Genomic DNA, 14,645 nt, shown 5'->3' with positions numbered 1-14,645 from the left:
ATATTTAAATAGAATAATGACGAAGGAGGGATTTGGGGAGCATGAGGGAGAAGATATTTTTGCACAGAAAACTACAAGATAGACAAAAGGTCCAAAGTCTGAAACAATTTAGTCCAGACTTATGAAAATGCTCCCCAAAAGGCTGAGAATTCAAACTCGTCCATGCAGGCCCAGTGAAAGAAAACAAAAATAAAGCAAGCTTTTAAAATTGGCTTTGGAACAAAAAGAACGAGAAAATGATTGTCCCGTTGCATGAAACAGCCAACACCTTATCACAAGATGAAAGTACAAAACTAAATTTATTCTCAATCTGTCAGATCTGTCACTTTTATCAAAAAAAAAAAGCCTAAAAACTAGGAAAGGGAGAAGGGAGCTCTTTCATCGGAATGGAGTCCTAACACATAGAAAAGGTTCTGAATATTTACTTTGAAGTGTCTGCCTCAATTTCAGTCTCCAGCCCCAAGCAAATGACTTCTCTGTGGCTAAAATCGTTTGAAGATAGGTTTTCAGAACCACAGAGTTAGTTATACTCGTGGAAGAATCAAAGGTTTAGGTCGAGAAGGTTCTAAAATTCTGAAGGAAGACAAATCTTATCCTGCTTTTAAATAGTTAACGAAACACTTGTGAAACTTTATTTCCATTCTTCAGAGCAGTAGGGTCCGATCACAAGGTGCACGTGTAGGAAGGGAGGTCCAGAGTGCTTGCTGGGTTCGCCAAGAATAAATCATGATAGGCAAACTGCACTGCCACTGCGAAGAGTTGCGTTGTATAGGGAGGTCAGGGAGATGTTGCAGGCAAAGACTATCTGAATGTCAGCAAGATATTTGACAGAGCCTCTCATAAATATGTGCGTTGTTACATATATTCCTCTGAATAGTCTATCTCCCCACATTAGTGCGAGCTCTGTGGTTGTAAGGAGCATTTCTGTTTCATTTCCCAGTGCAGAGTCACTTCCTGGCACGTTAGAGACTCAAAACTGGTATTTACTGAATGAACAACATGTTTTTATTTCCAAAGGGGAAGATTGGAGACCGCTTGGTAGGATAGTCTGAGTGTTCATTTTTCATTTGATTACATGTTCCCAAAGAGTTTTTTTTTTAAAGATTTTATTTATTTATCTTTAGAGGGGTAGAGAAGGAGAGAGGGAGAGAAACATCAATGTATGGTTGCCTTTCCTGGGTCTCCCGCTGGGAACTGGCCTGCAACCCAGGCATGTGCCCTGACTGGGAATCGAACCGCGATCATCTGGTTTGCAGGCCCATGCTCAATCCACTGAGCCACCCCAGCCAGGGCCCAAAGAGTTTTTATTATGGGACTGATGAGAGTTCTCTAGCTGTGAGCTGTCAGGTTCTGGTCTCCGCTCAGGCCTCTTCATCGCTGATGTCCATGCCTCAGATCAGGGAAGACCTGCATGGGATCCTGGGGACAGCAAGGACCCAGTTAGACTTGCCAACCTAGTCCCTTCTCTTTACTGACTGGGTGGCCTTGCCCAAGGCAGATAATCCCTACAAACATCAATTTCTTAATATTCAAACAAAAATAGCAACATCAACCTAATTATACTCTTATATGTAATGTATGATTTTAACATACATAAACTTCTCGTCTGTGGCTGAGTGTGTTGTAAACACTCAGTAAGTAACGAGTCCTTCTTTGTCTCCCACTCAACTCCTTTTCAATTTGCCCAGTTCACAGGGGGCACATAGTCAGGGAATAAGGAAAACATGAGCTCACAGGATTAGGACCAAAATAATAGCTTGAGACACTAGAAGAAAAGGCCAAAAGATACAGGTGCAATTTGGTAGTACAAAGTGTTCTTTACTTTGGTTTAGAAAAATCGATTCTACAAATACAGGATGGGAAAGTCCAGATTTATTTGTAATGCCTGTGAACGAACAACCGAGGCCACACTGAACACAGTCAGCTGCCAGTAAAGCAGAAGCCGTCCTGGGCTGTTTCATCCTAGTCTCTTGCTCACAGAGAGGCAGGCACTAGCGCATTTCTGCTCTGTGTGGGTCAGATCCCACCCAGATTGTTGTGCCCAGTGCTGGACAGCAAAACTCAAAAAAGACTTGAGCGAATTGGAGTTATGTTGAAAAGAATCCAACAAAATAAATTTGAAATACAGGATGCTCATCAAAATCACTGAGATGGGAAAACAATGATGTCATACCCAGAGTGGTAGAGGATATAGTTAAATAATCACCAATACTCCTATAGAGAGCCGGTCGGGGTGAAATTGGCGTAACCTTTCTGGAGGACACCTTGACATAGATCACAAATGCTAAATGTGTCAATATCCTTTGATCCAGCAATTCATCTTTCTACTCTCAAAAAATTCTACACATGGAGGCACAGGATATATAGAAAGATGTGTTTTTAGGAGGAACATTGTAGTGAAAAATTGGAAACAATATAAAATTTAAACAATGGGGGACTGATTAAATAAGTGATGATACAGTGGAATGTTGCAGACATTAAATGTTATTGGAATCAATACTTAGTGACATGGAATAATGGGTAAGATACATTTTATTTAGCTTAATTTTACTTCCACAAGTGATCTCAGTTCATTTCCCAGAGAGAGAGAGAAAGATAAACAAAAAGAAGAAAAATCTCAGTATTCAGAGAAAAGCACTATTCATACTTTGGTGGATATAGGTGTAGATACAGTTAGAGATGGAGATGTTGATATACACATAAATTTCGATATAGACCTAGATGTATGTGTATGCATACATATGCATGCAATTTATGTAGTAGCAAAATTACAAAGCCTACAGTTGGATTCCAATATGTGTTTCTGACATAAATGAGTGAACAGATATATGCTCAGATATTTTAAACAAAATTTACCAGATGTACTCGCATTATAAGACAATAAAATCCAGTTGTAAAAGAATGTGTATAGATGCATGGTTAAAAAACCAGAAATAAGGGAAGTCAGTTGGAAGTGATAGTATTTGACTTTTATTATTTTCTTCTTTGTGCTTCTTTATTTTCTCTAATTTTCTCTAATAAATATGCATTGACTTTATAACCCCCAAATAGTCGTAGTGTTTGTAAAGTGTATGATGTGAGGAATGTTGATGGTATCAGTAGGAATACTGAGCTTGGATGGAAAGATTATAATGGGCACAGGAGCCATCTCCAGCCTGCTGAAGGGCCCTTGTATGGGGTCATGAAATCGCCCAAGCCTGGATTCCAACAGGCTGGCCATGGTCTAGGGTGGAAACTGCCAGGGACTTGATTCTTGGCTAACCTCACAGGCCCCCACCTTCTCTTTTATTCTCTTGTACCTTTGGGATCTGCCTCGGTGTTCTAATCTCTGCCATTTATGAACTGTATGACCTGAGCATGTCACTTGTAGTGTCTGGGACCCTTATTTTTCTCCTCTTTCAAATAGGGACAACACTTACCCCGTACAGTTATTGTGAGGGTCGAATGAGTTGTTCTCTTTAGGAAGGATGTAAAGGCGTGGCAAGTGTTGTGTAACATTTGCTAGACGGTCATGTCATTTTTAGTCATACGGTGTATCGGTAACAGGACGGACCTAGGGCCTCGGTCTCTGGACACCTGGTTTATTTTGCCATTGCCCAGAGCTGCCATATTGCAACGGGTTGGGAGGAGTGTGGACATTTTTATAGGACTGGACCTGAGGAGTTTTCTGGTTGCCTCCTGCTGCATAATTCACCACCCTGAACATTAGTGCCTTAATACAACCACAATCTTATTAGGCTCCCGGATTCTAGGAGTCATGAAATGATAACTGAGAGAGGGGAGATAGGTTGTCTCAGCTTCACAATGACCAGGACTCAGCTGGAAATACTCAAACACTCATCGGTGACACAGATGGCTGGGGGCTGGAGTCAACTAGAAGCTTCTTCCCTTGTATTTTTGCCACTCGTACTGGGATGTCTGGAAAAGCTAGGTTCGGCTGGGATTGTTGACGGGACCACTTACACTTGGCCTCTCTGTGTGGCTAAGACTTCTTGCAGTGCGGTGGCAGGTGTCCAAAGGGGGAGTGAGCCTCTACAGGGTCCGCGTGTCAGGATAGCCAGGCAGAACCTGCAATGCATTCTGTGACCCAGCCCTCCAGTCACTTCGTTTGCAGCCTCTTTGTTAGAAGCACACCCCTGAGGCAGCCCAGACTCGAGGGGTGGGACTTAATCTCCATCTTTGAGGGGAGCAGCCAAAGTCCCCTCTCAGAAGAAAATGTGAGATGGGAGGTTTTGTTATGGGCATCTTTGGGAAACGCAGCCTCCCACAGGGAGCAATGGGATAGTCCAGAAGAGGAAGCTGTGCTTTCACGAGATACTGAATTAAGTTTGATGGGTAAGCTTCTTCTCCATAGGTGGTATTTTGGGCCAGAATTTGAGGATAACCTGAGATATATCCCTTTCTGGGTACCTGGATGCCCATCTCTGAGATAGCCTCAGTGCAGTAAAGGTCAGGGCAGGGATGAGCTTCCACTGCAGCAACCTATTTTAAAAAATAAACATAACTTTGATTGTCTTTTTTATTACCAAGCATTATGTATTCATTGGAGGGAAATTAAAAATGCAAATGGGAGACAGGAAGGAAAAAATTTCAAATACCCCAAATCTTACTATCCATAGAATGATCACTAGAGCACCTTCATGTATTTATTTCTGTGTGTGTGTGCATGCATTTGCATACTTAATCTCTGTGTGAATTTTTAAAACAGAACAGGGTTGTTTCGCACTCACAGTTTTGCAGTGTGCTTTTTCAAAGGTCATAGCACTGCATCACGAACATCTCAGAATAACTTCCACTCTTCTCTCATTTATTTTTCATATTCAAGTGGATTTGTTTTTGTCACCCGCACTCAGTGGAAATCACACCAAATATCTGCAATTGCGTGTAAGTTTACATGAGTGAAACCCCTCTTCACATTCTTCCCTGTACACTTTTTCACACAATGATGTATCGTGGTGAGTTTGCATGGCAATAAACATAGATCTGTGTCAGTGTATTTAATGGTTTCCTAAAAGTCTGTTGTAGAGATATGTCATCATTTCTTCATTCAGTTCCCTATCAGTGGGCCTCTGGTCATTTCCATTTTTCCCCCTGAAATTATAAACGGTCATGTGTAATCATATTTTACCAGAAAGATTTTTTTAACCATAAACATTGATTTAAAACATTTTCAACCTGAATCCCAAGAATGCTGTAGAATCTTCTTTTCCGGGGGATCAGCTAAACTGGCGTTTGAATTCAGGTCTTCCACTTGCTGGCTGGGACTGCAGATACAGAGCTTCGCCACACTCGCCTCCGTTTCCACATTTGGAGGAGGAGGAACGTAACTGGGCAGCATGCCTGGCACTGTGCCTGGTGTGTAGTAGAACCCCCTGGCACGTAGCAGCTGTGGTCAGAGCGGGCCAAGGGGGTCGGTGTGTGCGAACATCTGTGGTGTAGCCCCGGAGCTCAGAACAATGGCGAGTTGTGGTTTGGGGGGGGTTGCTGGCAACTTTAACTACTTTTATCCTCTTGCCAGGACTGGCGCCCTTCACATTCCCTGGGCGGTTGGGGGTCAGGTGGGTTTCTACATTCCCAAGCTACATATTTCTCTATCTGGCATAGTTCTGGGCAATCTAAAAATGCAATATCGCTGTCAGCAGCTCAAGGAAGACACAGAGCCTGAATAATTTAACGTGTCACCACCATCCATCATGATACCAAGAGTGTGGGAGGTGGAGTGTGGAGCGGTGGGCCTACCGGAGGCTGCAGAGCAGGTTTGTGGCCAGGACAGCCCCGATAGAGAAGGCGGGCTCACAAAGAAGGGCACTGAGTTAACTTCCCAGGCCCAGGAAGGACCGTGCGGCCTCGCTGCTGCCCCAGCCCATCCCCTAGTAGGCTTTTGAAGTTGTCTGGATGCCCAGGTTTGCTCCAAACTTGGGCCCGGTTTCCTAGTTTGCTACCACGGATCTATGTCATCTTGGGGAAGCTCTAAATACCTCTGAATATCTCAGTTTATTGATCGCCAAGATTGAGAGAATTTCCGTGTAGAGGGCTTAGCATCCGGCGCGGGATATCTTAATTGCTTCCTCGCCAGAGAGTTAGCTCCGAAAAGTCAGGAAGTTTTTGTTTATTATTCACTGCCATATTCTCAATGTCTAGAGCAGTGCTTGGTACAGAATGGAGACTTACTGCATAATTGTTAAATGAAGGAACAAACAAGTAATTGTCGTGATTTTTTTGATATGGCCAGTTGGGTCCAAGACAGACTGAAGGGTCGCACACTGCATTCTTAAACACGGGGTCAGGACTCAGGATGCTGAACTTAGCCCCTTTCAACATGCTCTTGAATGCCTCGTCTCTTTCTCTTTCTCTTTCTCTTTCTTTCTCTTTCTCTTTCTTTCCCTTTCTCTTTCTCTTTTTCTTTCTCTTTCTCTTTCTGCAATTTCCTCATTCTACAGTTCTGTCATCAGTCTTGTGATGTTTCCAAGAGAACACAGGGTCTATTTTTAGCAACATTTTATTTACTGAGGTAAGGGTCCCGTGACTTAACCTTTACCATGAACTGTTGTAAAGCGTATAGTTCATTGCCATTTAGTAGAATCACAGGGTTGTGCAACTGTCACCTCTGTGTGGTCCAGACATTTCCATCACACCAGAGGGAAACCCCACGCTCAGGATCACTTTCTATTTCTCTTCTTCCTCTGTGCAGCCCTGGCAGCCACCACTTCCTGTCTTAGGGATTTACTTATTTTGGATATTTTATATAAACAAAATTGTGTGATATGTGACAGTATTTTATGCTTGGCCTCTTTCACTTAGCAGGCTGATTGCAAGGGCCGTGCTCACCCACACTGCAGCAGGTCAGCATTCCCTTTTCATGGCTGAATAATATTACGTTATATAGATCAACCCCATTTGGGTTATCCATTTATCAGTTGATGGACGTTTGGGGTTTTTTTCCCCCGCCTTTTCACTATTATATATTGTGCTGCTGTGAACATTCATTCACGAGGATCGCTACTTATTGGAATGCCCTATCTTTAATTATTTTGGGATATCCCTAGGGGCAGAATGGCTAGGTCCTGTGATAATTTTGTGATAGCTGTCAAACTGTTTTTCAAAGTGGTTGCACTCATTTGCATCCCCACCAGCACAGTATGGGGGCTCCAGTTCCATGGGAAGTTGGGGATCCATTCCAGCACCGGTTTTTTTCTCGTTATGCTGTTTACGGTCAACCTAGTAGATACAGAGTGGTTGTTTTCTTGTGGCTTTGATCTGCATTTCCCCAATGGCTAATCTTTTCAGGAGAACAGAGGGTTTTCAATGAGACAAAAGCTAAGTTCAAAGTTGGGGGCTGTGCCATTTGTTAGTAACTTGTATGATCTTGGATAAGCAACAGTGAGATTCTGAAGGTTGCTTTGCCCTCAATAAAATTGAGATGATTCTTACCTCTCGGACCCCTTCTGAATGTCGATGGGATATTGCAAATAAAGTGCCCAGAACGGTGCACCTCACACCGTGTTATGTGCTTAGCCCTCTTCTCCATGGCTTCATTTGAGAACACTCAGGACCAAAAGAGGGGCTCATGGAACAAGGCCAGAGAACCTTGCAGTTCCTAGTCTTTTGAGGATGGTCTCCAACCATTCTCACTTTCTCTCAGCTTCTAAATGGAAATTCTTGAGCAGTCCTGAATAAGGAGTGGTTGTACAAAACACAAAATCAACAATGTCATATGCAAATGCTAGCTGAGGGAGCCCTTTCCCATTCTACTGAATTAGCTCCAAGTCAGTCTGTGATTGGCCTGCGGCCCCTTCAGACTTTATGGACATTCAGAGGCTAGATGCCCTGGGAGGCTGCCACCTCCCTGGGATATCACAGAAGGCAGGAAGTTACCACTGCCACCCACCAGTGCTTCCTTTCCTCCTAATAAACTTGGGTGAGCATTGAATAAATGCTCTAAATGAATGTGCCCTCACCATCCCTTTCTTGTTCTTTGTGTTAACTGTTTACATGCACTAGACAACTTCCCTCACCCTGCCACTGTGAGCTGAGAGTGACGGCCCCAATCCATTGGGGTCAGGTGCCTTGCCCGAGCCCACTCAGCTGCTAAGTGAGACCAAGAATTAGAACACAAGTCTGACTTCAATCCCTTGATTTCTTTCTACAGAAATGCTTGACCTCTCCTGGCGCATGCATTAAGCCAATATAGAAACCTGCTAGACTCTTAAATGCCTTAGGGCAGAGACAATGGCTATTGTCTTTTAATGGAATCTGAGATACACCATTTTTCATCCAAGTCACATTAAAAAATGATTCAGCACCTTAGTGGGGCCTGTGGCTTAGTCATCTCTCTCCCGTGCCCAGATCCGGGCCCTTAATTAAGCTCAGTAATAATGGTTGTATAAATGCTGCCGGAACCGTGTTCTCCGACGTGATGGGCACTGGACATGTGGCTAGTCTCTATGGAGATGTGCTTAAGCATGAAATAGACACCGGATTTTGGAAACTTACTGTGCAGAATGTATAAAATATTTCAGTATAATAATGATTTTACATTAATTACATGTCACAATGACAGCATGTTGAGTATATTGGGTTCAATGCAATATATTACAAAAATTAAGTTTTACTTTTTTAATGTCACTACTAGAACATTTAAAAGTGTATGTGTGGCCTGCACGATATTTTTATTGGCTAGATTGGCATAGCGGCCCCTGACTCTGGGAGCAAGTGACAGACCTGCCAGTCCTCTGAGGTCAAATCTTCACGCCTTTGCCACCGCTGCACCTCCACGCATATTACCACGCACACATGCACTCACGCATTTGCAGACTTTTTAGCCATGAGGCAGGCTTTGCAGGTGGGCAGACCTGATTTCAATTCCAGCTCTCTCACTTCAATGTATGCTCCCCCACCTTGCATCACTTCTCCAAGACCCGATTTATTCATCTGTTAAACAAGGTTCATCATGCCTTCCTTACAGGGTTGGCTGTGGACAACAAGGCATTCACTCGCAGTTTATGCTACCCCAGCACAGAGACCAAGGGAAAGGACTCTGCTGCCACTGTCTGCATTTGAAGGGTGTTTCTGCTGCTTGCAAGCTGTGCAACCCCAGGAAAATTACTTAATTTCCTTGTGCCTACATTTCCTTGCCCATTAAAATGGGAATAAAAATAGTAACCTACATCTTAGGGTCACTGTAAGGGTTCAACAGGTTGCTTCATGAGAAGGGTTCTGCTGGGCAGGGAGACTTTTCTTATTATATATGAATTGCCAAGTGACTTTTTATTGCCCCCAGTCGGCTATCCCAGTAAGGAATGAATCCCAACTGACATGTTCATCATGGCCGGGGCAGAAGAGGTCATTTGTTTGGGAGAGGACGGGAGGGAGGGAGGATTTAGCGAGGTGGCATTACGGGGGTGTGGGAAGGGCCGGGGGTAGACCTCTACCAGGCACAGTTCCCTCCCTTTTTCTCTGCTGCCCCAGACACAGCAAGAAGGTCGACAGATGCGTCCTGTACCTAAGGCAACTATTTTAGCAGATGCCTTTATTTCCCCTGGGCCGAGAATTGTGTGTAGATAAACACAAATTCTCCCTCTCACTCACTCCTTCCCTCTCCCGCTGCTTCCTGACTTCCCTCCCTCCCTCTCTCCATTCTCCCTTTCTCCCCTTCTCCTTCCCCTTTCCCTCCCTTGGTTTTTTCTTTAACAGTAAAATATTTTGATGGCAATTTAAACAGCCCTCCTGGCCTCCGCAGAGCTCTCCCTCCCGCCACTTCCGCAGTCCCCAGAGGACCTCTGCCAGCTCCCTGTGAGGAGAGCCTTCAGGGGGCAGCTGCCTCCGCTGTATTCTGGACAGTCCCCCGCTATCTCCAGGCCCGGCCTTAGTTACTGAGGACTGGGAAAGTCTGCCCTAAGGAGCAGGGATGGACCTTGACCAACAACAAGACACATTTGGGGCTAAAGATCAGATATTGGACACTTCCACTCATTGTAGGATACTATTTTCAGGAAGAGGCAGGGCAGGTATCTTTTTTTTTTTTCATTTTACAGAACTTTAAACTGAGAGATAGCGTTACCAGCGGTTAAAACGTTTGCACTTGGCCATCGTTCATTATCAGCAAATCACTTTCCTTTTCTGAACCTTGGTTGGTTCATCTGTGAAGGACGCATCATATCTCCCCCCCTATGAGTCTGCAAAGAGATGGTATTTGCAAGGATCACAACACAGTCTTTGGCACTTTGCTGTTCACAAGACAATCTGCTCTCCCCAAAGTTCTCTTCTGAGTCGTTGTTTCCAGGAAAGCAATTTTCACACCCGAGAGCCCGTATTTGGAGCTCAGCAGACTAGCCCTGAATCCTAACTCTCCTACTCATCTGGGTGACTTTCAGCAAGGAATTTGCCCATGCATGTCTCTGTCTTTATTTTATTATCCTGTTCATAATTACACATTTCTTGTGATGATGATTGCATGCAATAATGTATAGACGCCTTCTAGGTACAGAGTAAATTGCCCAACAGGTTGTGGGAGTGAACGAATGAACGAACGCATGAATGCACAAGGACAGAATCGGAGCGAGAGCGTCTGCAGGTTGCCTTTCTGTACATGGAAAACCATTTCCATATCCTACCAGAGGACATGACATAGTAAATCCTTTCGTGAACTGAGTAATGGTTCCCTCTTCTGATGTATATGTTTCCTTTTTTCAGGTGAAATGTTTCCATGGGTAATAGGTTTTATTGGTGCTTAATTCAGAAGATGTGAAACATTTATAGTGAAGAGAGATCTCCCTCTCTCCCCATCCTTCAGCCACTGACTTCTCCTTCCAGGACAACCACCTCTGCCAGATTCTGAGTCTGCTCCCAGGCATAGTCTGTTGACGTGGGTGTCTGAGGCACCCTACGGAGTCCCTCTTTCTCTTTGCCCGCCACGTGCCCACAGCTTGCTCTGAAGCTCTGCCCTCAGTGTTTCCTCTCTAGGGTAAAGAGTGTATCAGTTTTTTAATCCCTCTTTTTCCACATCCTGTGGGTTGTTTTTTTTTTTTTTTGGTAACAGTTAAAAAATACAGAAAGTACAGAAATAAAAATTTCTGTATTCCTCCTTGCACGGTTAACTGCTACTAGAATTTGGCATATTTCTTTTTTTAAGATTTTATTTATTTTTAGAGAGGAGAAAGAGAGGGAGAGAAACATCGACAAGTAGTTGCCTTTCATGCACCCCGCACTGGGGACCTGGCCTGCAACCCAGACATGTGCCCTGACTGGCAATGGAACCGGCAATGCTTTGATTCTCAGGCCGGCACTCAATCCATTGAGCCACACCGGCTAGAGCAAATTTGGCATATTTCTTGCGAGTCTTTTTTCTTGATCACTTTTGTCATCAACTGTCGTAGCGTATGAATAATGCCCTTTTTTCTCTGTGTACCTCCACGTTTGCCTCTGAGGCCCCCGTGCACCCATCGCCCCCTCCCTATCCTCAGTGCCCGTGGCTTCACCCAGACCCGTCTCCTCTCACCTGGCAATTACCGGGCCTCCTAGCTGCTCGCCCTCCTTGGCACCCATTCTGAGGGGCCTGCCTGCCACTCTCATATCCTTCCTGGTGTGCACAGCGATGCATTCATTTTCTTGTTCTAGAACCTACTGCGACATCCGTCCTCAATGTGACACTTAGGCCCTTCCACTGGGTGACTCCAGCATACCCTCCCCCAGCGGCGGTCTACCTGACGTGGCCTCCCCCGGCCGGCACCCCGCCGCACCCCGAGGGATGCTCCAGCTCTTACCTCTCCTTGGAACTCCATTTCCTAGTACTGAACCCCCATCCACCCTTTCAGCCCCGACTTAAGCTTCCTTTCTCCTTAAACCTTCCCAGGTCATTTGCATTGTGATGGATTGCTCTCCCTCTATATTCCCAGGGCCTTACTGTGTGGAAAGCCTGGCAATGAATTAGGTTAAAGGCACTGCGGGATCCCATCTGTCACCTTGACTAGCTTATGATCCCATGGTTGGCAGGGCCCAGGTTGTATCTCCGTGTGTCCAGTGTCTGGCGCTGGGCCTGGTAAGCACTTGACTGAAATGTGTATGAAATGAAGTTGCCTCGATGTTTTCTTAGAGGCAGACTTATGGTACTGAGCAACAACATAGCTATCAATTATTTAGTAGCCGCCAAGGACCAGGCATTTTACATATCATATCTCCTTTAATCTTTAAAGCAGTCCTGCAAGGTTAATAGTTATTATCTCTGTTTTGGGGAGAAGGAACCCAGGGCCCAGAGAGATGATGCCTTTACTCAAGTTCACACAGCCCTGAGGCTGCCGAGCGCTGGTCAGATCCCAGGTCCACCTCACTGCAGAGCCCAGACTCCTCCCATCAATCATGCCAACTCCAGGGTCACTTGGGATTTGCAGAAAGGAGTCCAGGGAGGGGGTTGCTGACCTTGGGGGTGGATGAGGGAATCAATGGGCTTCTGGAGGTTAGCGACGACTAACACAGTGTGCTTCCTCACAGGGGGAATCAGCTTCGGGAGAACCAAGGGGACATCGGGGTCAGAGGCAGACGACGAAACGCAGCTGACGTTCTACACGGAGCAGTACCGCAGCCGTCGCCGCAGCAAAGGTACCAGTGGCCTTAGGAAGGTTCCAGAACCAGTTTATAGGAGGAAAACGTGGGAAGCAGATTTTGTGCTTAGTGACAGATCCTAAATCTTTCTCAACACGATCCCTGTCCAATTTACACTGAGCTTGGCATTGAAGCCCCGGCTAGGCTAGTGGCCATCGTTACGTCCATTCTTTGTGTGCTTCCTATGCCAAAGGATTTTAAATTCTAAAGGGTTTAAAGATGACTTTTTCAAGTTTACGCAGGTTTTTTTTTTTTCATCCAGCACAGGAAATGAAGTAGCTAAGAGAATCAGATAGAAAGGAAAATCGGAAGAAGGAAAATTACTTACATGCAGGTTAAATCAATGCAGGATAATCTGTGCTACACTGTAGGGTTGTTCTCAGAACTTAGAGATTTTCACCAATCAAAAGGCAAAAAACAAACAAACACATATTCAGCAAGAAAATGTACAGAGGCCATGGGACAGAACCAGAGTTCATGCACGAAATTCTCCCTGCCTGACACCGAGACCCGAGGGAGAGTTCTCCAGTTGGTCCCTAGAAACATGACATCATGTAACCCCCCGGGCTGTGCCTTCAGCAGATGAAATTAGTATCACTGCATGGTTACGGATCTCAGCGACACCCAGTCTAAGGAGATGTCCCAGTGCTGAGGCAGCACTCCGTAACGGCCCGCGGCCCATGGTTCTCCCTGATAAAATGTGTTCTGAAGGGAAAACGGGGCATGTTTCAGGCAATTACCTATGAATGTAATTCCTCACCCCCGAGTGTTTTTATAAGAATGGAAAATCAACAAGTGCAAGATTGCATTCCTGGAAGAGAACTTGGGGTGCAAACATGCCAGTGACTAAGGACGGATCCGTGGGCTTAAGCCAGGCCCCCGAAGTAATCGAGGGCCCTCTGGAAAACATGAAGGCAGCGCATCGAGGCCCACGGCAGCCTGTGACCCTCCTCCCTTTCCAAGAAGTGGGCTGGGGAAGTGTCTCTGGTCGGGAACAGGGGGAGACGCCCCCCCCCCCCACAAAGTGGTTCTGCGTGCATCCCACTCGTGCGTGATGGTGTTCAAAGAGCGCCGATCACATAGCTTCTCGGGGCTCCTTTTGCTCTTAAGCAAGTTAACTACCTGCCTAACACCTCAGTTTTCTCATCTAAAAAGTGGGTCCTGTCACTGCCTCACAGAGACTTGAAGATAAACTTTGGTTATGATCATTTTAAAAATATGTATCCTGGTGCCTGGTATATATTAAGGGCAAAAGAAATGGATGCTGTTAATGTCAGTTCCGTTCTCGTTGTTTTCCATATCTCACTATTCCTGGTGTCTTTCAGTGAAAAGTCCCCGGGCGGGGGATGTCTCCACTGGCATATCAGCTGGAAAGGTTTTGCAGCCTCTCAGCCATTAGAATAATTGGGCTTGCCTTTTCCTCCTTCCCATGTCTTGGCTGTCTGATATCTACTGCATTGGAGATTTAAAAGTTGGTGATAGATGATTCCTGACCTGTCTTCTCCCTCTTCCCACAACAGCTGCCAGAAATCAGGCTGGGGAAGGTGGTGGGCCTCCTCTGTAAGACAGGGCTATTTATAGATAATTGGATAAACATCCATCGCTGAGTGTTCCTCTCTTAAGTCGGAGTTAAACTTATAAAAGAAAAACAAAAGCAAGCCGCAGAGCGTCAGATAGACGATTTGGCCCGGTGCCTCCGTGCACTCCAAAAGGCTGACTGTGTTTCCAGGATGGCAGGGCTGCGGTGCTGCCCACACACTTTCCTCCTGGCCCTCTTGCCAGCTGAACCCCAAAGCCACCTGCTTTATCTCCATCCTCCCCTCATCACCCACTAATGACAAGTGTCTCTCCCTCCACCTTTGGGGCCCCCAATCTTGCTCTTCCTCCTCAGTGCCCTGGGTGTGTTATGCTTGCTTGTTTGTGTGTTTTCACTTCCTTTCTCTCTGCCCTCCCTCGTCTCTTCTTCCCTCTCTCCTCTATCATGGCTTTCTTCTCTTTATTGTTCTGTCTTTTCTTTGTTTTCCTCTGTGTTCCATCTTCTTCTCTCT

General features: G+C 45.4%; 1 protein-coding gene across 2 annotated transcripts in view; it reads left to right on the top strand.

Moving 5' to 3' along the window:
* ASTN2 (astrotactin 2) overlaps positions 1-14,645 on the top strand; it is an 829,294-nt gene that overhangs the window by 276,726 nt on the left and 537,923 nt on the right. For both annotated transcript variants that reach the window (XM_037059148.1, XM_037059147.1), the window contains exon 5: positions 12,487-12,594. In XM_037059148.1, coding sequence (XP_036915043.1) covers positions 12,487-12,594 — 108 coding nt within the window. The remainder of the gene's footprint in view (positions 1-12,486; positions 12,595-14,645) is intronic.

Source organism: Sturnira hondurensis, unplaced genomic scaffold (assembly GCF_014824575.4).
Source record: "Sturnira hondurensis isolate 20B ecotype Veracruz unplaced genomic scaffold, ASM1482457v3 Scaffold0010448, whole genome shotgun sequence".
Classification (NCBI taxonomy): domain Eukaryota; kingdom Metazoa; phylum Chordata; class Mammalia; order Chiroptera; family Phyllostomidae; genus Sturnira; species Sturnira hondurensis.
The sequence above is the reverse complement of the archived record's forward strand: the minus strand, read 5'-3'. Positions and strand labels throughout refer to the sequence as shown.